We start from the raw sequence: 19,816 nt of genomic DNA on the forward strand, positions 1-19,816 counted from the left end.
TCTAGTGCAAAACTAAAGAAGCAAGCATGCTTTGGCTGATCGATTAAGGAGTAAGGAGGAAATGTGCTTATAAGCCAGCATATTGCTTTAACCACTTTTGACCACTACTATAGCATGCTACAATACAGCTTACTACTATAGTTTATTATACTACAGCATAAATCTGATCTCCTAGCTGATCTCCCGTAGAGCCTAAACATATCCTCCTGGCTTTGATTTTTATGCATGTAATGGACATAAACACAGAGGTAAAACTGTGTGACCACTGGTGCTGTAAGTAAGGTGACCCTGGACCTCATACTGCAGGCGACAAGTGTTTTTGTCACTGGGTGCTGGTGTACAGCAGCTCGTTTAGCGCGTCCCCTTTGTTGCTCTCCGCAGTGCTGGCGGATCGGTGACGGCGCGGGGGGAGGAGGGAACACCGTGGAGAAAGGTCAGCCCGCTTATTAGAGCTGTCCGCTCCCCTCCGAGCGAGAGAGGCCCGTGCTGGCAGGGGGCAAAGAAAGCAATTTAGCCCACTGCTATTTACCTCCGTTTAGTTTCCCCAACAGCACCGTTCACCATAATGAGCTACAAAGCGAGAGAGTGAACTGATGCAACAGCCAGGGTTCGCTCCACACTGTAATGCAAGAGCTGCGAATTGTTTTTATAACCTTGCAAGAAGGAGGATGAAGAAGGCCAGAGCTTGGGGGGAGTTCTGCACAGTGCTGTGGTGGGGTCTGGATAGGCGGCTCTAAAGTATTCCCATTCCAACATATGGACACACTCTATTTCCCCATATACTCTGTAATTAAAGAATATAAAGCTGGTCTAAAAGTCAATATCAACAAGCCAATGTAACTTTATAGCATCTAGTGCATTCATTTAAGGCAAGAGACACAAAGGAGCTTAATGCTGATGTGCTGCACTGTAAACTTGGCTTTACTAGTTATGATATTATGCTATCACACTTAGGTTTATGTTTTTCATCAATTCAAATGATGTGCTTTCTTAATTTGCACATGACTGGCATAGATTAGTTCATTGATAGCTAGTCATCAAGTTTTAGCAGCAACTGTAAAGGAAAAAAAGAAACTAGCAAAAAAAAAGCACAACACATAATGGAGCATTTATTAGGACTTGTTACTGAATGAATATGTATGAATTAACTGCTGTTTGTGGGCATGCCAAAATCAAGCAAACAATACAGGAATCAGTGTAGGAGGGCATTACATTGCTCTTGTAATGTTCTTATTAAGCCTATCAAGCCGGTATTGGTAATTAACAAGCTGCTCACTATTACTTTAAGTGCTTTGTCAAGACAATATGATGATACGCAATCAAAAACAGAGGTCTTTAGTTCCTTGAATCCAGTTTGTGGTCCAGGATTTTGTAACTGCTGAAAAATGATGACACGAAGTGGCCAATCAGTTACATCAGCAACATTAACTAGCAGTGATTACAAAATCTGGACTGGAGACTGGATTGAAGGTCCGGATTTGACACCTCTATTCCAACAGGTTAGGTACTAAACACAGGCAGAAGTTAACACCTTCTTAATACACGCAAACTAGAAATCTTCACTTTAAAATAGAGGGTGAGCTCTTTATTTAGAAATATCTGGTATTATTATTGAGATACTGGTGGAATCAAAAGAAAATAAGCAAATATATAAGCATATCATAGATCCAATGCTTAGGCAAGGCTTAGCAACAAGATTATGATGTATAACACAAATTAAGTTCTCAACACTGCTTAACTTTAGTTACTACTTAATAAAGAAGTGATGAGCAGCCAATTAATCAGCAGCTGTTAGCTAGATAAGGCTTAATAAGAATATTAAAAAGGCATTACAATGTCCTATATACTGAAGTGTTACCAAAGTAAATACAGATACAGATATCTTTTGTGATTTTGCTTGTTCTTGCTCTCCTCAGAGGTAGATATACACTGTGTACTTGCATATATGCACCACTACACCAGTGGTTTTAGAGAGGCAGGAACAGTACTACACAGCTATGAAAAGCAGACTCCCCCTTTCCTGACACTTGATCCCTTCAGTCAGAATGTAACCTTGCAATAAATACTACAATATGTGTAGCAATTGCAGGCATTTGATTGACAAAGTATACAACCGTGAGAATTATCAATCTCTGTCAAAGTGTGAACATCTTGAGAAACCAAGAAAGCCACAAAGGAAGCCAGTGTTTACATCTGTTCAGGTATCAAGCTTCAGACTTTGCACAATGATAACAGGAAAAGCTTGCATTATGTGTTATGCACGTTAGCCTTGTAGCAACCTTAAGATACCAAAGCTGATTGACTATGGTTAGGGAAAGAGAAAAACACATTTTTCGCCAGACTATTGTTTTAACCATTTGGGACCACTACTACATAGCATATCCAAAAAGGTCAGGGCTGGAACATTTTCAATCAGTGTAAAATTTGAAGGAATCTCAACAGCAATTGCATTTCGTCTTGCAAAGCTGTAATCTGGCATCTGTATTTATGTTTTTCATCCTCATTTTTAATTTCAATAACCAGGTCCAGCATGTAAGCAGCTTTAGATTACTGAAAAGAGCAAGTTCTTATATATTCCTGTAAACACATGCTAATCTGCTTTATTTACATGTCAGACACTGGGATGCACATGCATACACACATACACGTACACACACTAGAATAATGCAGTTTGGAAGTGGTGGAGTAGGGTAGATGAGGTGCAATCTGTGGCGCTAATCTTGGCCTAAGTGGACTGTTTGGCAGAGGCTGAGCTGGTGGCTGGATTAAGCAGATGGAGAAGCATGAATCCATCTGATAGGATTAAACTTTCTGTGGCTCTCTCTGCACCATCTGCTCACCATGCTGCTCCCAGTGACACACACACACACACACACACACACACACACACACATACAAAAGCAGTGAAAACTCACAGACCCACATGCACACATAAAGGAAAACACAAGGCAATGAAGACAGTAACTAAACATTGTGACTTGTTGAAAGTCACACTATTCAACAAAATGCAACGTAGAAAGACAAAAAATACAAATACATCATGCTTATATGTGCTATCCAGTACTGTGCAAATGTCAGAGACCACTTTTCATTTCTAGTCAAAACAGTCATTATGTACAAGTCATTCATTTTTAGGATGAGGAGATTAAAAATAAAATAATACCCATGCATAAGGAAGGGGAAAGTCAAAGGAAACCCAAACCCTAGACCTGGTAGACCAAAACTGTCACCATCAGATAAACAGTGCTTAAAGCTTTCATCTTTGAGAGCTAAAGGAAAGTCAAGCTCCACTGTTACTTCAGATCTAAAAATATTCACAGGTGTTTCTGTCCATTCCACAATGATATGAGTCTGAAAGGATGTGTGGCTGTCAAGGAACAGTTGAGAAAAGGACAAGAAGAAAATTAGTTAATCAAACAAATAAACTGCCTATGTTCTCAGAGTAATGGACTATCCATCCCAGAGCAGAGACCTCAGCATCATTAATGTGTCTTTTGGATCGTGAGAAACAGAAAAGGCAACCAACGTCTAAGACTGAACTTTTCTAGGTGTAGAAAAATATCCCTTGCAGATTTCTTTAAAATATTAAAAAGAAATTTTTCAAATTTATAGTGATTATGCAATAACTTATTGCGTTTTTCAGTTTATTATTAATGTTAACTGCTTCTAATAAAAATAATATAACTTTGATGTAAAAGGTTGGATTACCATTCCATGATAAATGCTGGAAGGTTAAACAAGCTAAAATATACTGTATATTATTGATTCCACATTGTGTAAGAAGCTTAACAGTTAGTTTTAAACTACTATACAGAAAGGAGTAGTCTTTCTTGGGGAGGTGGGGTAATATAATTTTACCACAGCGTGTCTGTAATGTTTATTACTGATATGCACAAAATGAAAATGTTGTTATAAATTACAGAAATGGGACTGGCTACTCCATTTAAGAAGTGGCATTACACCAAAAAGTTTCCTACGCAATACTTTTGGCTGTTCACAAGTAGTCAGTAGTCAGTTTTGTTTATCCTAACCATTAAAAGGGGAACTCCACAGATTTTTAAAATTTAGTGCATAATTAAATAGTTAAGACGTCAACAAAATGTGTTTGGTGTGAACTGCTTCATTGTAGAGAAACTTACCAAGTCAAAATTGTTTTCAGTAGTGCTGATAGGAACCCGACTTCTGATAAGTTTACTGCCTCTGACAGCTCTTTCACAGAAAGTTATATGAAATTTTTATAAATACACTGCCTGATGTCTGAGACAGTTTTACAGTAGTTTTCTGATAAACCTTTGATCTAATATGTATTTTAATCCATTTATATTAATCTATTCACAGTGTAACGATGCATGAAGGGTGTTCCAATGCAAAAAGTCCCCAAAGAAAACATATTTTTCAGACTGACCATTATTTTACAACATTACGTATATAAACTGAGAAGACCAATGTACAGTTCTCTGGTGTTTTGTAAAAATTAAATAAGATGGCTATATTTGCATTGTATACATCAGGTTTCTATCACCACTACAGCAAAGAAATCTGAGCTGGCAAGATTCTCTACAAGTTAACCATTTCACATCAAAACAACATGAATGACTTTTTTTTTACATCTCTCAACCAATGAATTATGCAGACATTTTGGAAAATCTGTGGAATCCTTTTTAAGTGAAAGCAATGTGTTATTACCATTGTCATTACAGCTAACAGTTAACATCACTACATAAAATCAAACTTTTTTCCCAACATTTTTCATGATTTAATGTTCTGAGTTCTGCACTTGAGGTAGAACAATACATTTTAGCTTGATTTGGGCCACAGAAAATACAAATAAATGCTTCTTCTATTGGCTCTGCACCTGAGAAAAAAAATGCCTTTTCCACAGAATATGATGAAATATTTATCAACACGGCAATTTGACTGAAATCTCTGAGAAACACTAGTAATAATTACATTACCTGACCTCCCCATATAAAACTAATCCGATCTCAATAGTACTTTAATGCATTATTCTATTGTTATAGTGGTACTTATTGTGTGTATCTGCTGAAGTGCCACACTGAAGTTCAAGTGGCCCTTGTGCAACAATGACCCAGAAGCTGACTGTTGAACTCCAGCCTCCTGTATCCCTTCACTCTTGACACGACAGCTAGCAGGCCACTATAGCGGCCTTTGTTGTCAGAGACTAGCAGAACAGGCAGCACTCCTTCTCTCTGCTCATTCTCAGTCTTATCAGACCACTCCTCTGAAGTGAACCGGGGTCAGTTCCTCCTGACCCTGATAAAGAACACCTGACTTCTGAAATGCTTTCAGTACAGTGTGCGATTAAAGCAGTAAAAAGCTTTGGCACACACATTTAGGGCTGCAACAAACAATTATTTCTATAATGTATTAATCTATGGGCTATTACTCGATTAATCAGCTAACTGAACCACTATGCCTTTTGCTGTTTCCTCTCACTTTGCCCCTTCACAGCACAGCCATCATTCATTAGTAATTTTTTTCTATTGTGGATGCAGCAAAACAATATAAACCCTATCACCCTCTATGCTCTCTGTAGTGTTCTGCAATCTGTCGGAATGACTGCATTTATCATATGAACTACAGAGCATTTAATACAAACATACAATACAAACAAATCAAACTTTTATTCACCATGCCTATATCACTCTATTAACCACTGGTTGCTAAATAATAATAATAATTGCTCTACTCTGAGCTGCCAAAACTACTTTTATGGCAGAAGAAATTTCACCATACCTGTTTCACTCCAACAACCACTGGTTGCTAAATAATAACAATGGTCACTTAATTCCAAGCTGCCAGAACTACTTTTACGGCAGTAGAAATTTCACCATATCTGAATCGCTCTGACCATGGGTTTGTAAGAATGGTTGCTTCACTCTAAGCTGCTGGAACTATTTCACCATACCTGCTGAAACTACTTTTATAACAGAAGAAATTGTCAGCATCAAAAAACATATATTTAAAAATATGTACAGGGAATTTATGATAAGTTTTTCGTTTACTTTGCATTACCCTTGTTCTTAAGTAATGGCTTTTGACTTTGGCATCAGTTTTGTTTTTTCTTTTTTTAATCAACAACTAAAGAACTTTGCTGACTAGTTATTATAGCACATTAATCTTGCATTTGACTGCAACTAATCAGTTTCTAACCCAAAAATATAACTCTCCCATCTTACTTTTATCCTGAAAATGGTCGACCTGCTGCCCTTGACAGCACACCCCAGGAGGCCTCCACGGCTTATCACACCATATTCATCCAAGGCCACAAATCAGCACATCATATGTTCAATTGCCTGGCGCCAGATCTCACAAATTTCTCCTCCACGGCCAAATCCTCAACAAGCTAAATGAGAAGCAAGATTGGATTTGCTTAACGGCAATAATCGGACACGCTAAGCATCTGAGACCATGCTAAGACATGCTATAGTCCTGGGCTTGGACTCAAATGGAGAGCTTTGTGATTTTGACTGGAGAATTAAAGGCCTTCCCTCTAAGGAAATAAGCACAGAGCTGCTTAGCTTCTCCAGAGCTGTAAGAGCATAGGGAGCAATCAAAGCCCAACAGCACCACTAGGGAAACCAGCCATGTCTTGTCTTTTTTGTAATGCCACTAAGTTTTTTTCATGAACCAATGAGGTGGAAATGGCATTTTCTAGACAGTTTTTTTTCCGCCATCCATTACGGAAGCAGCGCATCAATCGTCGGTAATCCTCTGTGATGGACGTGGTGGCAGGCAGTATTTTCCGCCGTGTTTCATCAGCAGGTTTTCAAGGTGAATGTATATGTACAGAGCAGCGAACGAGCAGCAGGGGTGCATTAAAACATGCATTTTTTAATAACAAGCACACGCTTTTTCCACATCTGTCAAGAGGAAATAGTAAAGTATATATAAAGTGGGCACAGCAACGTTGCAATCTTTGAGTAGCCTGAAAAAACTGTGAACCAATGACCTGTCAGGGCATTTACGAGTTTGAAGGACACTGTTAGGACAACTGGGGAAAAAGACAGACATGTACATCACTGACAAAGATGCTAACATATACTGACTATGGCCACTCCAGCACAAACTAAATGGTTTTGAAAGAAAGGAGGTGACTGACATACTTGCCACAACTGGCCATTCTTAAGTCACTACACCAGAAACGTGATGAAACCATGTTGGCATTTGTCCCATGCCGGCAGTAAGGGTTAATAACTTCACGGCAGTAACTTCATGCAAAAAGACATTTTGATGCAAGAACACATCTTTTAAGCCAAAACAATATGGCAGTTTTAGTTTGTATCAAACTCCTAATCACCAGATTGTTTGTCAAATAATAATAATAAAAAAACTAATTTATGTGATTTTCCACTGATCCCTGATGTTGACAATCTGCCAAGACATGCCTGGTGTCCACATTTTGCTTATTTAGCTAATATCAGCTATAAGGCTTATATTACTAACAAACACTAGAAGTCAGTAGTCACCCAAATCTTTTGTAAATACATCATTAACACTTCTCCCAAACTGCATCCAGGTCTTAAGGTCTCACAGACTTGTGCATGTGGTTTAGGACACAGTATGACTTACTGTAAACTATAAAAATGATCCAATGTTCTTAGCATACCCGAACACTGCAGGTAGCCTTTTTAGACAGCAAGTGTTGTGCTGGAATCCGGCTGCCTGCTGCGTGCTCACATCACATAGGCAAATGGATGCTACAGATTATGTTCATGATTTATAAATAACTGTTCACCTTCAATTTTCAAACTGAAGATATATATTTAAAAACAGAAACACAACTGAAATTACAAACCTAATCTAGCATCACATCACTTGCCTGTTTGTTAGCAATGTTAGCCGCACAGCTCTAGCGGTAAACTGATGAAGCAGGAAAAAAGTAGACAATTGTGTAAATGTTCTCTGAACCATTATGGAAAAGACAGACATGGGCATGTAAAGGTAATATCACAACATTTTATCATCATTGTGATAAATTTTGCTATTGTGATAAACAATAATAATAAACAACAAGCTGTTTGTGCATACTGGGGATATATCATCAGCAACTGCATGTTTCATTATGAAGAGAGCATAATCACCCTTGGTTAACTGGATAGAGTGCAGAGTAGTATGTGAAACATTGAATAAAAATCACTGTATTCATAGCTTTTGATAAATTGTATTGTGAAAATGTTTACATTTACATTTGGCAAAAATGCACTTTTTGGTCATTGGCTAAGTTTACATGCAAAGATTTTTGCCAATCCGATTGAATACAATCCGATTACAGATTCAGACTGAGGTGTTTATACGCACACTCTATTCAACGATTTGATGTAAAATCTTCGTTTACATGCTCACTACAAGTAATCCGATGCAAAATGACGCGCATGCGTGGAGTAGCGTTTAGAGTAAACGTTACCATGACAGCGAACATCACGTAAGGTCCAGTCCGCGTGATATGAGTTTCCAGTTGGCGCGCTTGTGTTTTAATTGCTTTAAAATGATGTCAGACTCAGGAAAACGTGCTTCACATGTGCTTATAAAGGAAGCGGCGAGAGGAAGACGTCGTGTTCTGAGACTCATAAGCTAGACGTCCGTCCCACCACCGTCTTTTAAAGATCAGAGCATGAACTTCGTCTCCTCTGCAGACCCGTTTCTGCTCCGCCATGTTGAACGGTATAAACTTTCGCCATGACGCGACGCACATGCGCAGAACATACTTACACGTTCCGATTGGAATGTAATCGGATTCAGGCGTTTACATGGTTATTATTCTTCTATTTAACGGATTATTTTATAAGTTTACCCACCTCGTTCAATCGGATAGAAATTGTATTCCGAATGGCCTCAATCGGACTAGTCTATTCCGATTGAGGTGTTTACATGGACGTGTTCTATTCCGATTGAGCTATTAGTCGGATTATTAACGGATTATCAGGCTGCATGTAAACGTGGCTAGTGTCACACATTTTCAAATATATTAAAAAAAAAACTTTACATATCATTGCTGTCCAAAAAATCATGTACCTCCACTTTTTTTTGCTTTGCTATTGATAATTTTACATCATTTGAAAACAGCTCCTGCCATTTGCATTGTGTGATGATGATAAATTAAAATCTCCTTCCATTAACTAATAAACAGAGCAAAGTCAAAAGCACAGTCAATACAGAATGTGAATAATATGTAAATGAATTTCATAATCTAATTCATTATATAATTATGTAAATATATAAAAACACAACAGTAACATGACAGTGATAGCTCTAGCAAGGTAAGGGGTAAGGCCTGGGAATTAATTCAAAGCTTGCAGATTAAGTGAGGTGTGAATGAGGGTTGTCATATCAATGCAAAGAATGATGGTGTGGTTTATATGTAATGTCTCTCATCCCTTGAGAGGGAGTTACTAGAACCTGCCAGCAGGAATAGAATGCTAAAATAAAGGGCTGGAAGAGGAAGGACTAGAGGGAGGACACTGCTTTGTGTTTTAATTAATCAGTGGTTCATCCCTGCTTTCTCTGCTCCATTGGACACATGACTTGGGGGGTCAAAGCTCAAAGAAGTGTGTGTGGGTGTAGACCGATTCCGCTACACACACAAATCTAATATACTTAAAATGAATAGCAAGTTATATTACTGTGTGTGTGTCAGTGGCAGAGGCTCACTGCATATTTGATCACGAGATAATAAAGTGTGTGTGCACTCGATCTGACAGGAGTCCCTGTCTGGCCACGAGTGAGTCCTCTTCCCTCCCACCCTTTCTCTTTCTCTCTTTCTGACACTGCTGTTTTTCCCTCCTAAAATGACCCAGTTAACGTACTTAAGGGAAATGTCTGACAGGTCCTGCAGCATAAAAACAGGATAGACATTATATTTTATTATTACATAAGATAAGATCTCTAAATTTAGGATGAGCGTAGTTAAACAAAAGAACTTAATAGGCTTTGGTTAAGAGTGTTGGAATGAAGATTGTGCTTGACAGAGATAGTATTGGGCAAATATCAGCTGAAATGCAGATGCTGATCCAATCCTGTAACAAATCTATCCTGAAATAGCATGCTGACATAGTGGGATGAGATGCTGTTAGCTGTGTAGTTATTCCTGTGTAGCTGTTCATGTATTTGAAGTTGAGCATGATAGCCTGCTGTAAGATGCTCATCCTAAGTGAATTAAAATAGTATTATAGAGATAGTATTGGGCAAATCATTCAACTAAAAATAGCTAATCTTAAAGCTTAGTAGAATTAAAGGGAAAAAATCAGCCAATACCATACCGCGGGGTCAGAGGTATGTATAAGCACGGGCACAGCACAAAATGTGTAACGTGACCACAACACACCTTAATTCAGAGTATGTACGTTTTGCGTTTTTTTGCCAAAAGTCAAAGAAGTAGCATTACTGATTCAGGAGAAAAAGAAACACGCTAAAGTATGGGCTCTGCTACTGCGAATCATCCTGTAAAGTCTGTTGGGTTGGATTTCATGGGAGTTTGTCAAACCATGTCATATAATGTATGTATTAACGTTGTATGCACAAGCTGTAAAAGAAGGTCTCAATGTTTTGGTCTCAAATGCAAAATCAACATTATACTGATGAATACATGATGATAATAGAAGATAATTCACTCACATCCTGAGGAGACACGTCCTTTACTAAGTTTTGACTGAGTTTTCTTGGAATACTGTGTCATTGTGCTCACAATGATCAAATTGGAGGGGGTCTGAAGCACCACTAACAATACAAAATGTTCTTCCAAATGTTGTTTGCATTTACACATTTCCACTAGAGACGTCTTTAAATCTTATAACATTCAGGATACTAAGGCTTCAGTTCATCACACAAACTGTGTGTAGCTCCGCCCACTAACAGCTTGCTCTTGAATGTTTAAAAGGCACAGTGACATAATGGAGCCAACCAAAACATTCTACTGCAGTGTTATTTCACTCCAGCTAAGAAAATAGAGTTTGTGAAACAATAACACAGACTATGTGTGCATATTGCAGCCACATCACTGCATATTTTGTGCCATGTCTTCTCATGTACGTGCAACTGGGTCCAAGAGTTTAAGCAGTGCTCCTCTAAACATTCTTTCAGCATGTGTATGAAGGTCTTGTCCCCGTATGACCACTTTGTGTGTTGCCATTATTAAATCACGTCTCGCAGAAGTGTGTCTTTTTTGAGCGGAATATGTGTTCATCCATTCATGTAATATTTCCACCCATTTTCTGCGTGATCCTCCAATGTTATGAAGTGTCCTCCCTCAAATGCATGTGCATGAGGGAGAGAAACACATTTCACATTTTACCACTAACACAGCCGAGAAACATTTATGCTCTTGCGCCAGTTTCGTACATAACATAGTTGTGTTTTGCACCTTAAATTTAGTATATATAGTATGCCAAAGGTGTCTATATTAGCATCAGTAATCTCCACAGTAAAATTATTACAATACAGTAAAATTTTTAGTCAATAAATACGCAAATAGAGTTCAGGTAAGTTTCTGGGGTAATGTACGAGTAACTTTTCTGCTAAAGTACGGTAAAAAGAGGCTGCTTACCATGCTCCAGATATGACGGCGTTCCCTCTGAAGGGTCCAGCCTCCGTGCTCTCCGCCCGTGTTTTGAGTTGTTGTGCACAAACATGTTGTCTGAAACGGCAAGAACGTGTCCTTCTACACTCACCGTGGTGGACACTACAACCTGAAAAACGAACAGCGTTAAAGGTTAAATAGGAGCCAAAAGTTAAAGGTTTAATACAGGGTGAACTTACTTTTCCAAAAAAAAAAAGTTGTAACAAAACAAAACCTCAAATCTGCAAAATGGACAGTTTACAAGAGAAGTTTACGTTTTTTCCCAGTATCTTAAATTCAGCAAATAAACAATAACTGTGCTTTAAAATGCGCAGAAATGTGTTCTTTGTAGAACATGTGTTGACCTATTTTCACTTAAATCAACAAACCATGATATTTCACCAGGGGCATCCAAACTGTTGCACACAGCTACATTATCTGCCATCATCGTATGTAAGTCATTAACAAAAAAGTAGATCATAATTGTTCAGAATATCTGTAATGTATAAATTCACCCTCAAACTCAAATGAAACTCAAACTCAAACTTAAATAATACGAGGTTACATATATTTTTTAATATCTTGAATAGTTTTACTGTTGTTGCATTGTAGTACAAGTACTTTCATACTTTATACAATTTTACACAATTTATTCCTTACCCTAAATGTAGCTGTTTGGTTTTTAAAGTTTAGTTTTGCACTGGAGCTTCAAGGCTAATGTAGCTAACAAATAATGGAAGTGTAAGTCTGTGTCACCAAGCATCTTTTTTTTGGCCTTGTAGATCCATTGCAAAACGGATGAACACCAAAACATGCCTTGGCCAATCAACTACATTTGAAGAGAATTGCATAAATTAGATTTTTCCCCTCATGTGAAATGTTTGCAAACTTCTTCCATCACTTACCATTTTGCATTAAAATGTATGGAAAGAAACATTTACAGAATAAATTTAGAGCTTTGGCAGATGTGCTTTTCATAAAGACATTTGAAATGTATATTACAAATGTATAAGATTTACATCTAATTATGTCATTTACAAGGAGAAAAGGAGAAATAATCATGTTAATATTACAGCCATTTGTTTAGAGCAACTTTCTATTAAGCAGCCACTTATTCTAGTCTTCTGGTGTAAAATTCCCATCACTTGAACTGGCCTCTTCATTTGCTGCGCTGTGACTGCACCACTTAAAGTCTCTAATCCCCTCTATTCTTCACACTAATTAACATACACACTCGCACACACACCTCTCCTTTCCGTCTTTTATCAAAGTCCTCCAGCCTCTCCTCCTGCTCCATCCGCCCGTCCCACAATCCCCTGCTCTAGGTGATTGATTGCTGATAGGGGTTGGCGCAGATTAATTCAATTAAAAAGCGGGCAGCACTCGAGTGCTCTGAGACAATGGCGTGGAGCTAATGGCGTTTGGGGCTTGGTGTGGTGAGTGGCGTTAGCGAGGCCAGCTTAAGCCGAGGTTTTCCCCTGGCAGCTCTGCCGAGAGCTCTCGTTTTAATTGCAGCTGATCTCGGAGAGGAATCCTAGCGCTCCAAAAAGAAAGGACTTGGCAAAGTGAGGGAAGTCTCCAAGGGACTGCTACTCTCTCTGTCTCTCTCTCTTTCTCTCTCTCTCTCTCAAACACTCCCAGTCTTTTGACTTCTATCTCTCTTTTACACTCACAGATTCAGCCTTCCTCCCAATTCCTCATAGACTTTTCTTCTCTTTTGTTGTCAGAATAATGGGGTTCTACTGTGTGTGTAGCGGGGTTCCTCTTTAACGGCCAGCATGCTACACATGGCTCATGTCCTAAACAACCACATGCTCAACCTCAGGCTAACAACAGGCCATGGTCACTGTGCATTAGATGAATAGCCACAGTAGGACGTAACAGTGTTGTAACAATTTAATCACGTCACATGTGGGCAATGTGACAGGCAAGTTGTGACTCCCATGTACACTGAGAAATATGTACGAAACATGTAGCTCAGTTAAAAACATAATTACTTTTGCTAAAAATATATATGTATACCCATAACACAGTGCAGTCTTGATAGTTAAGAATGGTAAGAGCAAGAATAGCAAGCCTTTCTATATAGGTTGGGAAAAGAAAAAAATATGAGAGAATAGTTATAATGTTTGAAATATTGTTACTTGTTATTTAGGTAAGGATATAGTAGTTTTAGAGCTCCGCATGTGTGTGCACTTTGCAAGTTGGCTTTACATACGATTAATCGTGCAGCCCTAGTTAAAATTAAAGTCATCTGGCAAGTTTGGCTTTATACTCCTTTATGTTCTGTTTTAAGAAAAAATTACTATTATATAACTTAAAATCTTTGGCGAGAACAAAGCTTTATTGGTATGATATGGTAATGGTAGACACAACTCTGTGGGAATGCATTTTGCTTAGTTTACAGTCCATTACATAAATGAGTCAGCAAATTTGTGACATTTATAAAATTTTCACAATGCCTAGACTTGGAAATGTGACTAAATGAGAAACAAGAATGTATATAATTAAAAAAAGAATTAAATGAATGAAGTGACATGAAGAAGGGGGTATCTTGAGGGTCTTTCCCAAGGAAGTAAGAGGAACCAATTACAGTAGAGAGAGAGAGAGAGAGAGAGAGAGAGAGAGAGAGAGAGAGACTAAGAGAGAGAGAGAGAGAGACTAAGAGAGAGAGAGAAAGACCAAGAAAGACTCAATGGCTAACAAGCAGTACTCTTCCTGTAGCCCTTCCTCAGTATAGCTAAACTAATGATTCAGTCACTGCTGGACTGAAACTAAAAGAAGGATGACACTGAGATGGGAGGAGTTTAAAACTGAGACACACTGAGACAAACTGATTGGCTGAGTTGTCAAATACTCTATATATGCCCACTGATCACCTCACAACAACTGAATTCTGTATTACTGCGCCATGTCACGAAATCCTTGGGCAGTTAATGGAATAACCTTTACTCCAATGCTGCTTGCATGGCCTTCTCAGTGTACTGATAAAGAAAGAACCCGATTTCATTTAAGCTGAGGGGCTGACAACTTATGTGAAACTAGGCTGGTCAGCTAGTTAACAGGCGAAAAGAAGAAACCATGAGTGTTAATTTATAAAGTATTCATATATAAAGCAAAGGTTTATATTAATTTACAAAGCAAAAGTTTTGCATTATGATATGCTCATAATTATATGACAAACAGTTTAAAAGTTCATGAAATGACCGCAATACACAAGGAGCATTTCTGTCCTCATTCAGCAGTCCATGATTGCTTGGCAACAATACCATATTCTAAAGCAGGGGCACACAACTCCAGTCCTGGAGGGCCGATGTCCTGCAGAGTTTGGTGATTTACCAGCTCAGACACACCTGATTACACTCATCTGTTAATTGCCAGGTTTAGTGGGTGTGTTTGAATAGGAAAACTACCAAACTGTGCAGAACTGGAGCTGTGCACTCCTGCCTCTAAAGGAACTACAGTTATTGCGGAATACTTGTTTATATCAATTATTATTAATAATAACAAATTATTTATTGAAAATTTGTGTATTTTAACATACGTTATGTTTCCCACCATTTTATAAAAGCAATAAGCCACTCAAAGTTCGTTACTGTGATTTTATCACAGGAAAGGGGGTTTTAAGCACTCTGCTTTATGTCGTGCCTAAGAATACCCTTCACCATGAAAAAAATCACAGTAATGCACTGTATTTATCTTGAACCTAGTATCCATGAACCTCGCAAAATCTTAACACATCTTCTGTCCATACTGTGATGTTTCTCTGAATGAAACAGAGTATCAGGGAAGTTCTCCAAGCTAGCGTGTTTTTGAGTGTTTTCACTCAATTTAAAGCTAAGGTTGTGGGTAAGGGAGGTGAAACATAATATTATTGGTTAAAATAAATTTCCTGCACAGCATGATGACATAATAAAAACACTAGATCTTTTAGGCCCTTCTAAAAGTCATTACATTTTGATGAAAGATCACATGAAAACAAGAATCTTGTCTTTCAGATGATATGACATTATGAACCGTGCTTAATACCAGGCACATAAACTGACAAGATAAAGAAAGAGAGAGAAAAAAAAGAAGTAGGAGGATTGATGGATGGACAGATGAATAGAAAGAGAGAGAGAAAAGAGAGAGAGAGAGTGAAAGAAAGTGAGAGAAAGAAAAATCAGATATTACTAGGAGAAAATGTAGACAGTTTATTTATAACTGCCATTAAAAATTAAAAAATAACATAGCATAACATAGCTGATATCATATGTTGAAATGTGCACCTTAATTTTCATGTTTACCTTATCGTTTACTTCATTTTTTATTTGTTGCATGTGTGTATTTTCCTTTTTTCCTTTCTTAACTAGTTCTGTTATTTGTTTTCATGCTAGTACTACAAACTTTCTATTCATTATTAATCCTAACTTCATTTTATCTTTCTAATTCTCTATATTTTAATGATTAATCAATTTAACATGTTTTGTACAGCTTTGGCTATGTATAGGTCTTTTACCCTGTCATGCCAAATAAGCATATTTGATTGGGTTTTATTTGATTTGAGAGAGACAGAGAGACCCAGTGGTTTTACCTGAAAGCGTCGCATGTCCCGCGGGTTCCCCGCATTCTTCAGACAATTCTGGTTGCATTTCAGGAAGAACTTGAGGAAGAACCTGGGGGAGGTAGAGAAAAGAAAGGTCAGAATGAGTAAAAGAGCTGGACGAAAGCTTTTGAAGCAGTGACACATAATACACAGGGCATTCATCAGTACAGGGTGGGGACAGGAACTCTCTCTATTTCTCAAATGATCCCGCTTGTTTCAAAACGAGACAGTGCTTTAGCTTTAGCTCTTCCTGTCCAGTGTGTGCTAATCTCCCACAAAGTTTACTCACTGCCACATCACAGCAGGAGAGTGAGTGAGGACCACCAACACTTAAAATAGAAACCCACCACAACCTTTCAGACTTTCAGGTATTTCTGTACAACACGTGTGCACACACACACACACACACTACATGTATGGAGTGTGCGCTGAAATGTCGAGTGCGGCCATCTGTCGCACAGAGAAAGATGAGTCTGACAACTCACTGAATCCAGGGAGAGAGAGAGAGAGAGAGAGAGAGAGAGAGAGAGAAAGAGAAAGAGAGAGAAAAGAAGGAAAGAGAGAGAGAGAGAGAATGAAAAGAAAGAGAGAGACTAGGAAAGAAGGAGGAGAGAAAAATAAAGAGAGAGAAAGCACAGACATAAAGAGAGAGACAGGGAGATTGACAAAGAGTGGTCTTGGTCTGTAAATGAACACTGTCCTACCTGCCATTTGCTGTTTTAGATTGCAGGTAAGAAAATGCAAAATATAAAAGAAAGTAATTAAAGAAGACAGGAAAGAGAAAGGGAGAGAGAGAGAAGAGGGAAAGAGAGAGAGAGAGAAGAAGGAAAGAGAAAGAGTGAAAGAGAGAAGAAAGTGTGAGAAAAAGGAAAAGAGTGAGCATGTAAGAGAGGGAGACCCAGGTCAAAGCTAAGACCAGCGTACACACTCAACCCATCTACGTCTTTGTGCACAACTATTTCTTTGACACACATACAACCACACACTCTTGCCGAAACACTGCCCTTGCTCTCTCACACTCCTACTCTTAGTAGAAAAACAAAAACATGACTGACCAATAAGACAAGCTTCCCTCACTCACAGATGGACATTAAAGCTGCACCAGCAAAATACCAGCTGCTCCAACTGGCAGCCACATAAGCACACAAAATCACTGAGTGTGTGTGTGTATGTGTGTGTGTGATGATGGTGATGCCAAAGAAAATACCAACCATTAAGCCTAAGACACTCTCATTCCAGCCTCTCCTGCACTGTATGCTGAATCTCACAGCTGTCCACTTCTACACAGTCCTCGCTGGCTGGAGTGACCTCACTGTCCTGGCGTTCATCACGTCACTCTCCCATGTTTTAGTCATGCTTCTTACTGGGTGTTGCCTTAGACTGGAGTCCAATAAGCCTAATGTTCACTTGAGGCGAAACCATCAGGAATTCTCAGAGCACTTGTTTTTTACCTTCGTCAGGTCATGTGTATATGTGCCACGAGTTGACTTTATGTGATACTGGCTAGTGGTTGGCAATATGATGATACGTTATTATTTTTGTGATAAATTATGTCACAACAAGCTTTTCTGAGTGTATGGTGGATATCATCAGAAAAAGGTCCATGTCCCATTTAATTTTTCTTGCATTTTATTTTTTCCCTTGAGGTCCAATTATAAGATATGTGTGGATTTATGTATTAAGAATAGTCATAATTCATTTACATATGACCATTTTTTAATTACTGAGCCTTTAAGACATATGTGAGACAAATGAGCTCTGTTCTGATTGGCTGTCCTGTATTGTGCCTCACTGAATGGAAGCTAAACTGCTGTAGGCTGAATGGGTATATATATATATATATATATATATATATATTATGAGTTGGCTCTTGTGACATCACAGAAACAATGAACCTCAAAAAAGAGCTGTTTTGTAACACGGTTTCCATCTATGGATTGTACAAACTGAGGAGTGACTAACAATGTTGTTAACATATTACTTCAAACTCCTTTTTTCAAACAAGTGAGGGAAATCTGGTTTTCCATGATATTGGCCCTTTAAAGTACAGTGACCAACTGCTTGCTTAATTACAAAAAGAAAATAATCAGCTTTCTTTAACTAAATCGCGGTATTGCGATTTTATGTTTTTGCCACATCGTGTTCTCCTAATATAAGTTAGACAAATTGGATACTCAAGGCTTCTGTTTCAGTTCCTCAGCTTGCTGCACTGGCAGATGCCTTTAGGAATCCTCCAGGAACCCTTTTGAAAACTACGGTTCTCTGAGGAACTTCAGATACCTGAAGCAAGATGCTTGATGCAACACAGTGAGGTAGTTCTTTGAGTTCTTTTTAGTTCTTTGAGCACCCTAATGGATAAAGGATGTAGCACAAAATGTTACAATGTAACAAATCTGCGCTATCTGGTTGAACTCTCTAATTCCAAATCAGGACAGATGTTGGCCAGTCCTTCACTGTAAGGACTCATCTTCTAGCAGAAACATAAGGATGAACCCAGAAGATAAATGTCATACAGCAATTGTGGAGTCTCTGACCAGTAGATGCAAAGACCAAAGTCATCTGCCTCGCTTAAAGGTGAGAGATCAGTCTGTTTGGTCATAACTCAAAAAATTATTATTATTAAGAACTATTATTTTTCAATACTAATTCTGAGAGGAAAGAGTGATTGATTTAGACCGAACAGGCTAAAAATGGAATGGTCAAAAGCGAGCTTTTGTTCTGGGGGCATTCACCTGCAGCCACCCCTTGCAGATAAGCCCAGTGACCCCTGGCTTACTCAGAGTACAATAAATACATCATCAAATATCAGTTTAGTATATTGACCAAATCAAAACATCAGTTTGATTCGAATATTTTTTAAATGATTTGCAGTTACTAATATTGGTTTAATGATTTGGTCAAAACATCTAGTTGCCAATATTGTGACTGTGACTTAGATTATGATATTTTCTTAAAATATTTTTTTGGCTAAGAAGACCAGCACATCTGCTTTTCTAGCTTGAACACTGAACATAGTGTGCCAGACTGCCAGAGAGCTGGGGTTGTTTTGTACACCGCGCATGGATGTTTGGTTGCTTCTGATTGGCCAAACTCATCTACAGGCAGCTGACGGACTTTGTGTTATTGGTTAAATTTCCCCACTTATAAAAACTAATGACAATGCTGTTAGTATAAAATGAATAAAATTATTAATAAAATAATAAAAAGTGCAGCTCCTGTGATTTGAAAACTGCACTCTTTCAAATTACGACTTTGATCTATAAATAATTAATCTTTCAGCCCTAACGTCTAGTTTACTTGTTTGTACCTGACTGGTGAGCAAGCAGACTTAGCAACTGCAATGTACTGGAGATTCATTTTCATGTTCCAACAACAGCTTTAACATACTGGCTTACAAAAGTAACTAACGTGAAAGGATTAATGGCAGATACTAACAGCGCACAAGCACAGAGCAAATAGCAATTACTTGTTAATCTCTGCCCTGCTTTCCTGCTGACATATCACTCCTTTCTTTTCTCCTCCACCTTCTCTTTCTTTCTCTCTCGCACTCTCTCTCTTCAGCTGTCGTTTAGAGTCAGTGACACAGTGATTATGGTTGGGGATGAGACAGAAGAGGTGGAATTGTTTCAATAAGTACCCCCACCCAACACACACAT

General features: G+C 38.3%; 1 protein-coding gene across 4 annotated transcripts in view; it reads right to left on the minus strand.

Annotated features, from left to right (window-relative positions):
- The window catches only part of ebf1b (EBF transcription factor 1b), a 153,627-nt gene that overhangs the window by 40,775 nt on the left and 93,036 nt on the right, over positions 1–19,816 (minus strand). For all 4 annotated transcript variants that reach the window (XM_036588170.1, XM_036588167.1, XM_036588171.1 and 1 more), the window contains exons 7-8: positions 16,149–16,230; positions 11,564–11,705 (exon numbers count right to left, since the gene is read on the minus strand). In XM_036588170.1, the coding sequence (XP_036444063.1) occupies positions 11,564–11,705; positions 16,149–16,230 (224 nt within the window). The remainder of the gene's footprint in view (positions 1–11,563; positions 11,706–16,148; positions 16,231–19,816) is intronic.

The sequence above is a fragment of the Colossoma macropomum genome, unplaced genomic scaffold, assembly GCF_904425465.1.
Source record: "Colossoma macropomum unplaced genomic scaffold, Colossoma_macropomum, whole genome shotgun sequence".
Taxonomy (NCBI): Eukaryota; Metazoa; Chordata; class Actinopteri; order Characiformes; family Serrasalmidae; genus Colossoma; species Colossoma macropomum.